The 15,731-nt window shown below is 48.7% G+C and overlaps 2 protein-coding genes across 3 annotated transcripts; both read right to left on the minus strand.

Moving 5' to 3' along the window:
* Positions 1 to 1,727: 1,727 nt before the first annotated feature.
* LOC117845239 (NAC transcription factor NAM-B2) lies at positions 1,728 to 4,316 on the minus strand. Of its 2 annotated transcripts, none has more exons than XM_034726204.2 (4): positions 4,025 to 4,316; positions 3,671 to 3,905; positions 3,106 to 3,425; positions 1,728 to 3,022 (listed from the first exon to the last, which is right to left on the minus strand). In XM_034726204.2, the coding sequence occupies exons 1-4, from the start codon at positions 4,283 to 4,285 to the stop codon at positions 2,324 to 2,326; spliced, it is 1,515 nt and encodes a 504-aa protein (XP_034582095.1). In that variant the 5' UTR covers positions 4,286 to 4,316; the 3' UTR covers positions 1,728 to 2,323. The 2 variants fall into 2 exon arrangements, with proteins under 2 accessions (XP_034582095.1, XP_034582096.1); XM_034726205.2 differs by having other exon boundaries at positions 3,990 to 4,162.
* An 8,217-nt stretch (positions 4,317 to 12,533) lies between these two features.
* Positions 12,534 to 13,287, minus strand: LOC117844440 (probable 2' cyclic ADP-D-ribose synthase BdTIR). Its single transcript, XM_034725145.2, has 2 exons — positions 12,764 to 13,287; positions 12,534 to 12,642 (listed from the first exon to the last, which is right to left on the minus strand). The coding sequence occupies exons 1-2, from the start codon at positions 13,285 to 13,287 to the stop codon at positions 12,534 to 12,536; spliced, it is 633 nt and encodes a 210-aa protein (XP_034581036.2).
* Between the last annotated feature and the right edge of the window lie 2,444 nt (positions 13,288 to 15,731).

A 15,731-nucleotide genomic window follows, 5' to 3' on the forward strand; every position in this document is an offset into this window, starting at 1 on the left:
GCCGCGGAGAGCCGTTGCTGTACATGCGCCACGCACAGGACAGACAGATGGTACCGTGAAGTAACCCTCTGGCTGGCCCGATCAGGAGCACAGCATAGTGTTGTCCTCGGCCGCGCCCGAAAGCGACGACCCCCTGTTACCATTACCACGCCGCCAGGACATAATTTTACCATGCTCTGCTTGTTAATTCAGAGGCTAATCCAATGTAATTAATCCCGTTGCTACCAGCTGATGATTAGCATGTGGAACACGTAACCCGTAATTAACTACGCTTCGGATCGAAGTCGTATAAGCGGTCGTCACCGGGATAAAGATCCGCAGCGGCGCGTGAAGCTGCCAGCTAGGGGGAAAGAGATCGAGGTTGGCGGGAGGGCGGCGGCTCGCTGCTTGCATCGCATGGCAAAGGCTGATACGGCGCCAGAGCCAGGCACCGAGTTTCAACACAGACAGGTACCATACGGGGGCGACTGTGCTTTAGGATGAGTTGATTTCAGCTAAGCAACAGATGACAGGTTTGTTCGGGAGCACTTTTGATCTGAAAACAAAACGTGCTTTTATTTGCACCAGAGGCGGCAAAGTGAGGTAAAATCTGCCTTGTCCTTATCTGCTAGTACGTATCCCCGCGATAAAAATCTCGGCATCAATTCCCCCGATCTGCTTGTCTAGACCCTACACCACACCCCCCAACTCGTGTGCTGCCGTCGACCTCGATGTGTCGTCGCTAGCTAGCTGCACATTACGACATTGCCACCGGACAGTGACGGCCGAATTATACACGCTCGGATGTACAAATCTACCCCTTCGCTAACCATGGTTACTTAGCAGCTTCCTCGGCTTGCCCCAGCCAATCACCCGCGCGCACTCCGGTGGTGGGCATGGCATTTTACCGCAATCCCGTCGCAACACCTAGCGTGCAGCGGCAGCGCGGGCCAATCGCGATCGCGACGGCGTGGTAAAAACGCGGGCGAATCGCGGGGAGACGCGTAGCGCGTAGGCGAGCGCCGCCAGCCATACGACCGAGAGGCTGTGGGGGCCGGGGGTGAACACAAGGTGGTTAAAGGCGGACAGAGGCAGGGGTCAATTCCGCCGCCCCGGAGATAAGATTTGGATGCGCGCCCGCCGTCGCCGTCGCGGGTGCCGTCACCCAAAAACTACCCGATTCGGGCAGAGCCAGAGGCGACAGGCCCGAAAGGGGCCGAGCCCCTGTGCGGCGCGCCGACGTTTCGAGCGCCCGTACGCCGCCCCCCGCTCTCGCACTGCTCGGTGCCTCGCGCGCGCTCTCGCCGGGGCGCTCGACGCGGCGGCGTCGGCGCACGCAGAAAACCACCCGGAAGGAGGCTGCTGGCTCCATGATCCCGCGCGCCTACGCCTAACTCCTTTCCGTCTAGGCCTAACTCCCTTTCCTCCCCCGGCCGGCCGCTCCGATCCAGGTCCTCCTCCCCGGCCGCAGAGCACGCCGCGCGGCTTGTCTCGCGCGCCATTGCCAACGCCGCGGTGGCGCCCGCGCGGACGCGTGGCTGTCACTCTTTCTCGGCGGCGGATCGAGCATGACCGCCGGCCGGAAGGAGGTGGACGAGATTGTGTCACGATCAGGGGAGAACGATGCCATGTTCTCAGCCTCTGGGTGCAAGATATATGAGGGTGCCAGTGACATGGCACGACAAGATATGGGAAATGGTCTAGCCATTTTAAAACCCATCTGCACATACATTACATTCCAATAATGATTCAACCCAAACATGCATACAATCTCTTTATAATTTTGATCAAACATAAAATGGACTCTTCAAAAAAGTTAGAAGGACTTATAATTTGGAATGCAAGTAGTAGCTAGTATATGAACATTAATTTTTACATGCGGGCATGTGCATGAATCAAGCATACACACACATGCATGCAATTACCATGCCCGAATTTTTTCAATCTTAATTACATGACAGTGATAATTGATAAGTAGTAAAGCAGTTAATTGTGTGACTGGGATGTCATCTCAACTGCATTCTTGTGGAATTATTATATGCAGGGCCCACCACACTATAGATTCACTATCATATATCTATGTAAGTACAAGTAGATTTTTTTGGGGGGTTTCAAATATGGCCTACTCCTATAGCAATGTCGTTGCTTAGCTAGTCCGTACTGGTACGTGCTCGTGGTAGGCGATGGGGGCACTATATGCATGCAAGTGTCCTGTGCGTGCTACTACTCAGTGCTCACTGAATGAGACTACCACTACAACAACTACCAGAGCTAGCAATGTTGACTACCTGAAAAGCCAGCCATGCATTCGATGCATGCCCATAGGCACGTCGGTATCATGGATTCACGGGTTCCAGTTCACCCCGGAGAGCTGCTGGTAGGGATGCTGGAAACTGCAGGCGGCGGCGGCAGCTTCCGGCGGCACCGGTGTGCCGAGAATGGCGTGGTGATGGTAGGTCGCCGCAGCTTGCACGCCGAGCGGAGTGAGGAACGTAGGGATTGCATTGGCGCCGCCGCCGCCAGTGTCGTTGTCGACGGCACCGGCCCCAACAGCACCCAGCTGATTTCTTTCGGACGGCGACGACAGGGACATACCGCCATCGGTGGCGTCTCTGCCGCTATACCCATGGAATCTTTTTGTCGGGGGAAGGATCGCGAGCGCTGACGCGTCGAGCCAGTTGAATGGGGTGGAGGAGGAAACGAACAGCTGCTTGGTGGCAGACGGAGCCGCCCTCGCCGCCGCGGCGAGATGGCTCAGGGAGGTGGCGCCCGCCGAGAGGCCGCCGGCGTCCTCTGGGGTGAGCAGGCCGTCCAGGAAGTTATCCTCGTGGCCTTCGTGATGGTGGAGCAGCGAGGTGTAGTTTCCGCCATGCGCCCCTCCTCCCCCAGCTGCGGCGGCCATGGCAGCCGCCGCGGCGTGGCGCGGGTACGCGGCCATCACCGCGTCCTCGACGGAGCCCTCGCACTCCATGCTCCTCTGCTGATCGCCGGCACCAAGCTTGGTGGTCTTCTTGTAGATGCGGCACAACACCCAGTCGTCCAGCTGAGACACTAATTATTAGAGCTTGATCAACCACACCGGCTATTCGAGAATATTGCCCAGTCTTCAGACTGTTGCACACATACCCTGAGAGAGGTGGCCTTGCCACCGCCGGCGCCGGGCGGCGGCCGGTTGGCGGCGGCGGAACTCGCCGCGTCCGCGAGGCGGTACTCGTGCATGATCCAGTTGGTCTTGAGGCCCTTGGGCGGCTTCCCGCGGTAGAACACGAGCGCCTTCTTCACGCCGACCTTCTCGCGGTTGCCGGTGGACGCCAGGATGGGCTTGTCGGTGCCGGTGGCCTTCCAGTACCCCGACGTCGCCGCCCGGTTCGGCCGCGCTCCGTTGGGGTACTTGCGGTCCCTTGGGCTGAAGAAGTACCACTCGTGCTCCCCGAAGCTCGCCTTATCTGATCCAAGCCAAAGTGCATGAGAGTAGCTTAATTATGCATTCAAGTATGCAACTGATGCTGTAGCAAGTGCAAATCACCACTACTTTACTTCGAAAAAGATGTGCATAGTAGTAAAAGAATATTTTAATACTTAGCACCAGATACTGCATAATCCAAGCACGGGAAAGGTGAGATAATCATCATGTCAAATAATAAATTATTCTCCAATCAACTTGGTACGGATTTACATGGCGCCCACGTACCGGGGAGCTCCCACGGGTCGAACTTGTAGAGGTCGACCTCGGCGATGATGGCGACGGGGAGCGGCGCGGAGGCGGCCTTCTTCTTGAGGTAGTGGACGACCAGCTCCTCGTCCGTCGGGTGGAACCGGAACCCCGGCGGGAGGTCCGGCGCCGAGCTCGTCTGCTTCTGCTGCGGCGGCGGCGCCGAGCCGGACGACGAGTCCGTGCTCTCCATGGACCTCATCGGTCGATCACCCTGTAGCAAAGCACCAACAACACCAGATCAGCAGATCGATCTACCAGACTATATATACGCACGCAACAAGCACGGCGGCAACACCTTGTGCTACCCAACCGCCAGGCTGTTAGCTTTACCGCGGGATGGATGGATGGATCCCTGCAGCTTGGCAGAGCTTCTAGTGTGAAGGATCGGAGCAGACAGCGACGAGGATAGCCGGGGTTTGTTACGCTGTCGGTTGGGAGGAGCTGAGCGGGCGGCGGCGGGCGAGTGATCTGCGCTGGGATTTTTGGTGGTTTCGTCGGGAGCCCAATGGAACCGTGGCGATGGAGGAGAGCCGGCCAGAGACGGAGGCGCAGGCGGGCAGGGAAGGAAGGAGTGGGAGGCGCCGAAGGCATTGGCCCGAGAAATATGGCTCCGTTGCACCGAACCCAGAGCCCCGGACCCGTCGCCGCTCGACACGTACCCCCGCCGCCGCCCGTACTGCGTGTCAGCTTGCCACCGGCCCCGCGCCCGCGCGTGACCGTGAAGCGCCCTCGCCTCGGCTGGGTCTGGGCTCTATGCGCAAGCGGGCTGGTTGGCTGCGTCGTACGGGCTCCTTCCGAGCAGAGCCCATTAGCTCGCACAGGTGGGCTTGTTGTGTGGCCCGCTTCTAAAGATACATGGGCTGATTTCTTCCCCGTTAGCCCGTCTTGAGCCGCTGACATGGCCCCTGGGCTATCATGAAATTTGGAGCGGCAGGCAAGTAGAAAGTGCAGTGCAGGTTCCCTGAAAAAAAAAGGTGCAGTGCTGGTCTGAACTCTGAAGCGAGAACTGCATGTTTCTTTTTTCCTTAAAAAAATCCAGACGTAGAATTTAATTTAACCTGTTTCTTCGAATGTTCCAGCGCTGAATTTGAAAATTTTGAGCTCGGGTTGTACGTCTTCCTGACCGTGCTCATGCATGGTTCATGACTTGACCGTGGCCGTAGTTTCTTAATCACAAGCAGGTTTTCTTTTTTTGAACGAACACAAGCAGGTTTTCTTAAACAGGTTTCTCATACTGAAACTTTTGATTCCAGCAAAGCGTGGTGGCAGTGCTGCACTAGCTGCTGAATTCAAACATTTCAAGTAAACAAATGAAAGGCAGAACCATCGAACCGATCTGCATGAGGTCGGATCGGTGAAAAGCGAAATCTAGCATTATACAATTATACGCACATTCTTTGACGTATCTAATCTTTCTACTTTCCGAAACGGGTCTTTAACGTACTCTCAGGAAGCGTATACATGATCATAACGCATTATTCTACCTCTTGCATTTTCCGAATTGATGTTTGAAAATAATTAAAGCTCCAAATTTTTATAAGGTTACTTTGACGAGCTTTGCTGACATTCCAATTTTGAAGCGCATGCAGACATTCTAGCCGGTGGTTATATTTTATTAGCCGGTCACGCCGCTACAGTCCGAGTCCCCGCCGCATGGCTGCATGCTGGGAACGGACCAGTTCTTGGCTGACGAAAGAAAGTCGCTGTCAACATACACGGAGCTGATTCCAGAAACAAACAAATTAGACTAATGGGAGCTTATCTGGACTTCAAAGATCAAAGACCGGTGGTTGACTGCACAAATCCCTAAATAATCAGCGCTTAACTAGTTTCAGACCAGCTCGATCTCAACTGCATTAACCGCCAGTGAATCTTCAGCTCATGAAGATGCTGGGAAAAAGAACTGCGGTCTGAGTTTGGGTAGTCTCTAGTCTGCAAGGCTGCTCTGACCCGAACCCCGTCGTCCGTACAGTGCCTAACGAGTGAGCTGACGCACACCGCGCTGTAGAAAAGAAAGCTGCCTGGATTTCCGTTCGGGACTGCTACGTGCTGAAACAATCAGGCCTGGTTTAGTTCCCAATTTGGGAGTGGCAAAATTGGCATTTTGCCATAAATGCGCAACTGTAGTGTTTTGTTTGTATTTGTGAATTATTGTCCAAATATTGACTAATTAGGCTCAAAAGATTCGTCTCACAAAGTACAACAAAACTATGCAATTAGTTTTTGATTTCGTCTACATTTAGTACTCCATGCATGTACCGCAAGTTTGATGTGATGGAGAATCTTCTTTTTACATAGTGTCAAAGTTGGGAGTTTGGAAGTAACTAAACATGACCTCAGTTAACGCCGCGATCCGTTTGGCTGACCTTGATCCTGTCAATGATCCTGACGCCTTGGCCTCTGACCGATCCGTCGGTTAATCAAACTCTGACTCTTGTTTAGTGATTAATGATGATCCGGGTCAATGCCCATCTTGACGCCGGGGGCTGCATTGCAAATTTGCAGGTCAGACTAGCGTCTGACTCATCAACGGATAGGTGTGGATTGCCTGCCGGTCGGGTGGAATAATCGTTCGTCTTCTCCCCACGAGCACGAGGCACATGTCGGGCAGCACGGCAGCAGGATGGTATGATCTGATCGAACAGTTGAATGTGTTAGGTCAGCCGAGACGACGACGCAGCAGCTAGAGTCCTGCGGTTCCATGTGGCGGCTTGGAAAAAAAATAGAAACAACAGAGAGGTTACCCGACGGCCACGGAGAAAGTTCAGGCTCGATCGCGGTTACCGGTCGAACCCGGAACCGCACGCGTACGCAACATCCGGGCAAGTATCATCGATCGCCTGTCTTTGTCAGACAACGTGATCACGAAAACGGAGGATACTGTTGGGGAAAAGGACTTTGCGCGGTGTCCCCTTTTCATTTTGCGCGGTGCCCCTTTTTTCATTTCGAAATTGTACGATTGCTCCACCTAACATTTGGAGATGAAGTTTTTGGGTTTCTTAATTTACAGGAATGAAAAACCGACGCTAGCGCGAAGAGGTGACTTCGCGGATGCTGAGATTGGGTGTTGGGAAGTGAGGACGCTCACATCGAGTTGGCGTTCGATCGGGGTGACGAGAGGATTTTGACTGTGGAAGTGACAGCGCGAGCACGGGCGGAGTGCCAGATGCGAAGTGGTCATTCAGAAGCGATGGCGTGGGACAACACTCAAAGGCGAAGTGGAGAAGACGGCTTCGACGCTCTGGCCCACCTAGGCTTGGGTATAAAGTGATGAGTTATAAAGGGGTGTGACAAAAGTGGTGTAATGTTATTGTAATATTCTCGAATATGCTTCACATGACAAGTAAAGAAAGAAGTCGAGTTGTAAAGTGTAAAAATTACAACCTTATAAAATGGGATCGCGGTGAATGCAAACGGATACGTTCGGACGGAGGGAGAGCTTTCTCAAACTCTCCCGAAACCATTTTCTCAGCTCTTTGTCGTTCTTATTATTTTTATTTGGAAATTTGTTGGACTCACTCCAGGCACGGTTTTCTACCCAACAGATGCTGATCGTGTCTTGTTCTTCGTGCGTCTTCCCTGCTCTGATCATCCTCGCAAGTCTTCTATTTTCTTTCTTTTTTGGGCTTTTGGATGTGGTCAGTCAGATCACCGGGCGTGCGCGTTTACACGTCGTAGTACTGGCACGTTTGTACTTAGTGGTACGCACTTGTGCGATTGGTTGAAATCCAATGGAAAACGAGAGACTTGAATGGCAAGCAACTTAGCTTGGAGGAATTCTAATTTGTTAGTAGTAGATGTTTGGGTGCAGTGAGTCTGGCCTTGCCGGCTAAGACAAAGATTTCTTCCTAGTATAGTTCAACCACGCCAAAAGAGTAGTTAGAGTACCATTAGCATTAGGCAACAGAAAACGCAGTCCCAAGTGCAACTCCAACCTTTTGATGGACTTAATTGGTTGAGAATAATCAAGTGCTCACTTCGTTCTTTTTCTACCACATTGCATTGTTTTCTACCGCATTTCCAACAATGTATCTTCGGAGAATCAGAAGCAACCAACTCTGGTCACACTCGTGCAAGCGGCATGAAACTGCCTTACAAGTTCCAAAGGAGAGTCACTACGACCCGTCCGATCATTCGCGAACTTGAGCCATGAAGAACAGCAGCACCCATGCATACTCCACGATCGCCGGTTGACCACTGACCGTTAAAGACCGGTTCAGAAGTCAGCCTCGGGGCTCGGGCGCACGCACGCGAAGTGCAACTCGTTTCGGACTGTGCATCGTCGGGCGGGGCACTGCAGCCTGCAGCCGCCGCATCGACAGTGACTACTCTGCAGCCTGTTGCTGTAATGGACGCGTTGTTTCATCCGAGAGACAAACGGCGGCATCGGAACAAAGCCTTGGTGATCGTGTGGTGGAGGCGCATCCTTTGGCTGCCGCACGTTTTAACCGCGACCGCACGCAGCAGACGGCGACCAAGCTGCGACCGCACGCTAAAAGCACGAGCCGGGCGGCGGTTAAAAGCGAGGTTTCCCAGCGCCGAGCTTGCATGCCGCCGGCGGCGGCTGAAAAGGACAAGCAGGATGGTTGGAGGATGGAGAATCTGGATCGCATCGCATCTCTTGTGCGCCGGCGCCGGCTCGCCGCGGGAGCCCGTGCTGTTTGTTTTGGGTCCGTATGTACTCGGGATTGAACGGGAAAACACGGTTAGTTGGTGCCCGTGTAGCAGGAAATGGTCTTCCGAGGATGTAGTGTTTATCGGAGTGTCCTGGTCGTGGTTGGATGGGAGACCAGTTCGTCGCGTGGGCATTGCTTGAGCATAGGTTTTGCTGCTCACTCGTATGATAGTATTAAATACTTGCCTTTTTCCTCTCTTTGACATCTGACATTATTAATTACTTGTCTTTTTCCTCCCACTTTATTTTTTTCACTGCATCATTTCGGAGGGGAGAAAATGCCGAGCCGATGCCTTTTTTTTTTTGCCTCATATGACTATAACTTTTCCTTTGGCGAATCTGATTGCTTTCTTTATAATGCTATAACACCAAGCAATATAAAAAAAATCTCTTCCAACAAAGCACGTGTCATACATTTTCTAGCTGGTTAATCATAATCCACCACTCACCAAAAGAGAGAGAAGGATTGGGCTTTTGAACTATTCCAATTCAGGACCAGGAATTCAACAGTCTTTGCTTGCAAAAAATTTAGAACACCTAAAGGGTGGTGACCGCAACTATGTGGGTAAGAAGCAACTACCAATCTGAAAAGGACGACAGAATTCCAATACACTCAAAGTTTGGATCTTGATCAATTTCTTCAAGTAGTCTAAAAAATACTGGATGATAGCATTTAACAGATGTCCTTTATTTTGAAGTTAGGACTACTTTATAAACCCATTTAGAGTATCAAACAACTCAACTTTTTTGTTGAGGCTGAAACAGGATCAGAGATCCCACACTTGAACTCAATATAAGTGACCTAGGCCCAGAAAGGTGAACAATTTTGCGGCACATGCATGGTGCAGATACAACGGGGGAGGGGGAGAAGAGAGATACAATTATACAAGTGTAGTTGTTTCAAGTTTTAGGTAATCTCAAATGCAATTCAATGTATGTATCTAGTCAAGGATGGGATAATGTTATTGTTGAAGTTTGTTTTGTCCTCGCTTGTGTGAAACCATATTAAGTCTTACTTGTCGAGTCGTTAATTGAAATGTTATGGTAAAGGTTTCTTTCCAAAATATAATGTACTGACTTGTAAAATGTAAGAGTAAAAAATGCAAACACGAGAATTTGGTTTATGAATTAACCCGATTTACCAAAATATAATTCACATGTTGTTGATCAAATTTGAAAACTAATTACCATATATTAGTTGCACAAAATAAAATAATCTATTTACCAAAATAGAATTGACCTCAAGAGAATTGAATTATAGGAAAACACCAAAATCTAACATATGTTCAAATACAAATCCATTCCAATGTTTTGGCTCCTACTCTTTTACTTATCAACATGGAGGTATCTTTCATTCATTTAGAGAATAAATAGAAATTTACAAGATTAATCAATTTTTCGAAATATTAGATATTGGATTAAACACATGTGGTAATTTATTGCTATATTTTTTGTGTGATGATAAGGGAGTAGGTGGAATTCAAAACCTTTACAATTCTTCGAGCAAAAAAAATGTGCTGCTATATCAGACTAGCTTTTAATAGTTCAAAGGTAGGATCGATACTTTTGATCTATATGCTGATTTTAAGATTATTTACATACTCCACCCACAAATATAATTATTTCTAACATTTAAAATTTCTCCCAAAATATAAGCATCCTTGACATTTAAAATTTATCCGCAAATATAAGCAATCCTAAGTTTTTCCTTTCAGATCACGCGCACCATCAATACATTATCCCATCTTAAAAGCTCTTATTATACAATTAGATTAGCCAAGGGAATGCACTTAGACTATGCAGGTGCGTGCAAGCTATTATGCCATGCGCGTGCAGTGGTGATTTATTCCTTTTAAAATTAGGGCTATATTGGTTTTTTAACTTCAAATCTTAATTTGTCCTAAAAATCCTAAAAAACACTTATATTTGCTTATTAGAGTAGACTAAAGTCTAGTCTTGTTTCCTTTTCCTTTTTTTTCTTCTCTTATAGACTAAATTCTAGTCTTGTGTCCTGGATTGGGCGATCGAGCTCTCAAGGGGCTTGCTACTGTAGACAGGCGCTGACATGTTGCTCCACAGGTCCAGTTTTTTTTTAAAAAAGAATTCCAGAAGAGTGTCGAGCTCTTTGTCCTAATGGTGGCGTCGTAAATACGGTTTGACGCTCTGAGCCACTCGGCCGCCTCCACGAAACCCCCTCCTCTCGGCCCATCTGCTACGTCCGGCCCCCTGCTCCCTCAAACTGTCCGTCCATCGCTGGGTCCACCTCCACCTGTGCTGTAACTGATATCAGTTCTTCGAATTACCTCTGGAGTATACATACATGTATTGGTTCTGAACTTTTTTGATCACCTATGGAGTGATGCAGACAGGACAATTTCAAACAGCTTCGGTGCTCCTGCCATCTACGGACAAGGTTACTACTCTTGATTATGTATATTAGACATATATAGCACACTACATCCTTATACTCCCAGTTTATTCAATTATTTTTCTTTGCACGGTACACCATTCAATTCATCTGCTGATGCAAAGGAGAAACGAAATATCAGAAGAAAACTTGACTTGACTGAATGTTATGCACCAGAAGAGACATGGTTCAACCGTCTATTATATGTAACTGCTACCTTTTTTATTATTGACGTTTCTATAATCTAAAACTCAGAACTTTATTTCCTCAGAACAGATAATACTTTAGCTATATATAATTCTTTTACTTTCTATTGTCCGCATAAATTACACCCCTACCAATAACTGATGTTACCAAAATAAATTTACTCAATAATTTGCCATGACCTATAAAGAACACAATTATGAGCAGCGCAGCGTAGCACGCCTATCCACTTAGTACATATATAGTATGAACCCTTTTCTATCTATATACGTTTGGCAGGAGCTCCGTTTAGAAGAGAACATATGGCCCAACTTAGGATATCATGCACTCGGAGAAGACTAAATGGACTTTAAACATCACAATATCTTGGAAATTATTAACCTTGAGGGGTAAAAATTAAATAGCAATAATTATCTACTACTACTGATAGTTAATTGCTATAATAATTATATCAATTATTTTACCAAAAAGTAAAGTGCCATAGGCTCATAGCAGATGTCCATCCGAGCTATGAAAACACCACATAGACACATGCCATCCTTTTATATAAAAATAAATGTCACTCACAGTGCCAAATTACACTTAGCCACAATTGGAAGGCCAGAAATCAATATATATCTATTGAAATTTTTTGTTGAATTCCATGAACATCACATACACCGAAAAGCTGAGCGTCGACATGCAGTTTTCCTGCAGGATATGCAAAGTTGCATTTAACATGCATAGGACGATATATATGTGATGCCTTGCAAGAACGCATTTCATACCATCCATGCACATAGATTAAATTGATAAATGCAATAGAATGCACGAGATCAACATAATTTCATTTGGAAACATGTACCCTCCCAAAATAATATCTTGTCTGCCGTTCCAGAGTAGCACGTCAATTCTCCCCCTCTAAATTTCATTTGGACAAACAAATAACGAAACACCATTCAACATTTCTTTTTCCAGTAAAATGCTAACGTATTACCACGTTGAGTACTGTAAATAAACTTAAATAAATATTCTAGCTATGAGATGGTTGGAAGCACACAGTACAACACTCTAGCATGTATTATATTGATAGAGAAGGAGATATACATGGAATTTAACACCTATTGCCAGTTGCCACTGTGAAGCTAAGCAGCTAATATAAAATGTGAAACATAGTACCGCACTTTCAAATGATCCACGATTATTTTTGCAAACATCGAAGGAAAAGTTAAAAAAAAAAGATGGAACATGACGAGCGAGTCTGATAGACTCGCATTGCATTAGCAGCTTGTAAAAACCATTTCTTTACATAGAAATTTATTCATTTTGTACATGTAGATATGCCTGTCATTATTTGCAAAAGGCGCATCTTCGCGTTGACTGCGTATGGTCAGTCGTGTAACTTATTCTACATTGAAATATTTCTATCACCTCATATTTACCCAAAAATTGACTAAAGAAACTAAATGAACCAATATCCCCCCTCCAGGTTAATGAGTTATTCATCATCCGGTCGTCGTTAACTGTACTGATTCGCTGGCCTGAATAGTAGTCGGTGTACGATCTGTTCAAAATTACAGCCTGGAGGCGATCATCTGCTGCCTTCGTGGCACGCTCATCTCTGTTTCTTTAATCCTCTCCATGACCGCGTCCGCTGCCCTTGACACCAGCTCGGCCAAGTCACTGCAGATCAAGAGATCGCCATTGCAGATACAGTTAGTTCTTCCAAGCTAGTTTGCATCATTGTATTGCATAATGCAGGTAGACGTCGGAGCTAGGTCGTCTGGGAGTGTAGAGCACGTACCCTGTGGCCGGGTCGTAGGTGATCCCGACGGTGTACTTGGCCTCGCGGAGCGCGAGGCGGAAGCGCTCGATGTCGCGGGGGGCGTAGGCGTTGCTGTCGACGACGTCCTGCGGCAGGACGAGCTCGGAGGGCTTGATGCCGTAGAAGATTGGGATGATGGCCTTGCGCGCCTCGACGAGCGAGGCGAGCTCGTGGAGGCAGAAGTCGGAGTCGAAGTAGTGCCTGGAGAAGATGGCCACCCCCACCTTGCACTGGCCGATGCCGGCGTTGATGCGCTCCTCCAGCCGGTCGCCCGGGCGCATCGACTTGTTGTCCAGGAAGGAGCGCACCCGCCCGCCGCTCAGCTGCAGCAGCCGGTCGTACAGCAGCCGCGCCACGTTGTGCTTCGTGTCCACCCCGCGGTGGTTGATGAAGACGTCGTACGCCGCCGCCCTCGCGCCGCCGCTGCCGCCGCCGCCGGACATCATCATCATCTCCTCCTCGTCGACGAACTCCACCGCCCCGTTTCCAAACAAGTTGCTCATCATAGTGAAACCTTTGATTACAGCAAAGTGTTCGGGAGTTTTGCTGCACTAGCAGGTGAATTCAGCGTTCAGGTAAATAAGCGAGAGCAGAACGTGAATTGCGACCGGCTCGGTGCCAACAAGCGAAATCTAGCAGTGTACAATTTACACAACTTCTCTTTCGCGTATCGTCTTCTATATATACTATACATTCTGATTTCTGAAACGAGTCTTTAACGTAAGCATTCTAGTCCATCCTTGGACGAACGCGAACCCTAAGCCGCGCATGCATTACTTTATTAGCCGGTCATGCCAGTATGGTTCATTCCGGGTCCATGCATGGCTGCACGCTGGATCGGACCACGGAAGTCACTGTCAACGAAAAAGGAAGCTGATTATTCAAAAAGAAAATAAATAAACAAACTATACAAGTTGCATATAAGGTGGTAATACAATCCAACACAGTCCTATCTATTTTTAATTCAAAATCATATAATATTATGACCCGATCCTTATTAGTCTGATAATAAGCCTGATCTTTAAATTAGAGTACCACCCTAGTTGCATGGGGATCCTAACTACAGTCCAGTCTACAGTAGGCTCCAAAAATCAAAGACCAGTTGACCACACTAATCAATAACAAAATAGTATTTCAGTCCCAACTGCAATAACCGTCAGGACCTTCATCAACTGATGAGAAGTTTCACCGCGAAAGATCATCCTGTAGACGTTTGAGTAGCTTCCAAGTAGTCTCATCGCCCGTACACAGCTTAACGAGTGAACTGACGTATATCGCGGGCGCTTAACGTATTCCGTCTGGGGCCGGGACTGCTAAAGTGTTAACGCTGCTAATCGTTTGGCTGACCTTTGATCCTGTCAATTCCGGGGTCTCAGCCTCTGACCGGCCGGTCGTTCGTTCGTTCGTTCGATCCGCCGATTATTGTTTGGTTGATCAAACCCTGACTTGTGTTAGTGATTGGTGATCCGGGCCGATCAATGCTCATCTTAATGATGTGGCTGCTGCATTGCGCTGCGCATGCAGGTCAAACAGGAGTTGCAGGACTAGCCGCGTCTGGTCTTGACCCATGAAGAGAAGTAGCTAGAGAACTGCAAATGGATCTGGATGCTTGGCGCGGGGCGACTTGTCTCTCCCAGACTCCATAAGACATGGCACATGGAGGCCTGTAGCAGCAGGAATGCAGGATGGATAGTACCATCTGCAATGAAACGTTGAATTTTCAGGGTCAGGCCGGTCAGACGACAACGCCGTCGAGTCCTGCAGTTTCTGAAGCAGCTTGGGGAAATAGAAACAACAGAGCGGGCGGTTAGCTGAAGCCGCGGAGAAATTTCAGGCTCGTCGCGTACCGCTAAAACCCGGAACTGCACGCAACAACGGAGCAAGTACTATCAGTGATAATAATAAAATGATTGATTTGCTTTGTGCCACCTCATTTTCTCGCCGAATTCTTCAATAATGTGAATTTAGAACAGGGGAGACACGGAAGTCGTTGGTGCAGAAAGCAGAAAACGATCGGCTTTGTCGGGGCCATGATCGGGTTATCTGAGCATGTCTTTGTCAGCCAACGTGATCGCGGAAACGGACGCTGTTGTCTCCTTTTGTGCGTTCTCCGATTCCCTCATGCTTGCAGGTCTGTCATTTTCGTTCTTTTTTTTTTTGGGATATATATCGATCACTGGTGCATGCGTTCACACAGGTACGTCTTGAACAGGAAGCGACTCTTCCGTGGAGGCAGGCGTGCCAAATTAATTGCTAGAGATTAGGGTGAGCATTAGCTTGCCGGTTAAGACTAACATTATTTCTACTAGAGAGTACTATACAATCCAATCACTGAAGAATTAGTGTACCTTTGGACAAGAGAAAGCTAGGGCATTCTCCCATTCAACTCTGATAGCATTTTGTGGAATTGGTTATGCCGGAGAATAGCCAAGGGCTAGTGCATTTTTTTTGTACCGTGTTTAATTTCCAAGAGACTGTATCTTTTGCGGATCGGAGACAGTCAGTGCTGGTCACCACAAATGCGGGAAAGGCATATGAAGCTACCTTACAAGTTCCAAAGGAGCTCAGCTACGACCCGTTCGATCATTCGCGAACTGCTTGAACGATGAAACAGCGCGCACGAGACGCATGCATCTTGGGTTGAACACTGACTGTGCCCAGAATTCAGCTAGTGCAGCACGCTAGCACCCATATATCCATCTCTGTGCGCGCCCCCGCAGGCGTCGCGTTCCGGTCATCATCTCGTCGCGTCACACGGCGGGCAGCAGCCGTCACCCGTCAGCTGCTGCGTCCCTGCCTCGTGGCCCGGTTGACGACCGCATCCCGGAACGAGTTCGTGCGCGCGACGAGAGAGAGAGAGACACGCGGCGGCATCGGACGACGAAAGCCCGGTGATCTTGTGGTGTCCCTGGCGGCTGTCGCGCGCGCGCTTTGACGGTTTGACTGC

The sequence above is a fragment of the Setaria viridis genome, chromosome 2 (genome assembly GCF_005286985.2).
Source record: "Setaria viridis chromosome 2, Setaria_viridis_v4.0, whole genome shotgun sequence".
Taxonomy (NCBI): Eukaryota; Viridiplantae; Streptophyta; class Magnoliopsida; order Poales; family Poaceae; genus Setaria; species Setaria viridis.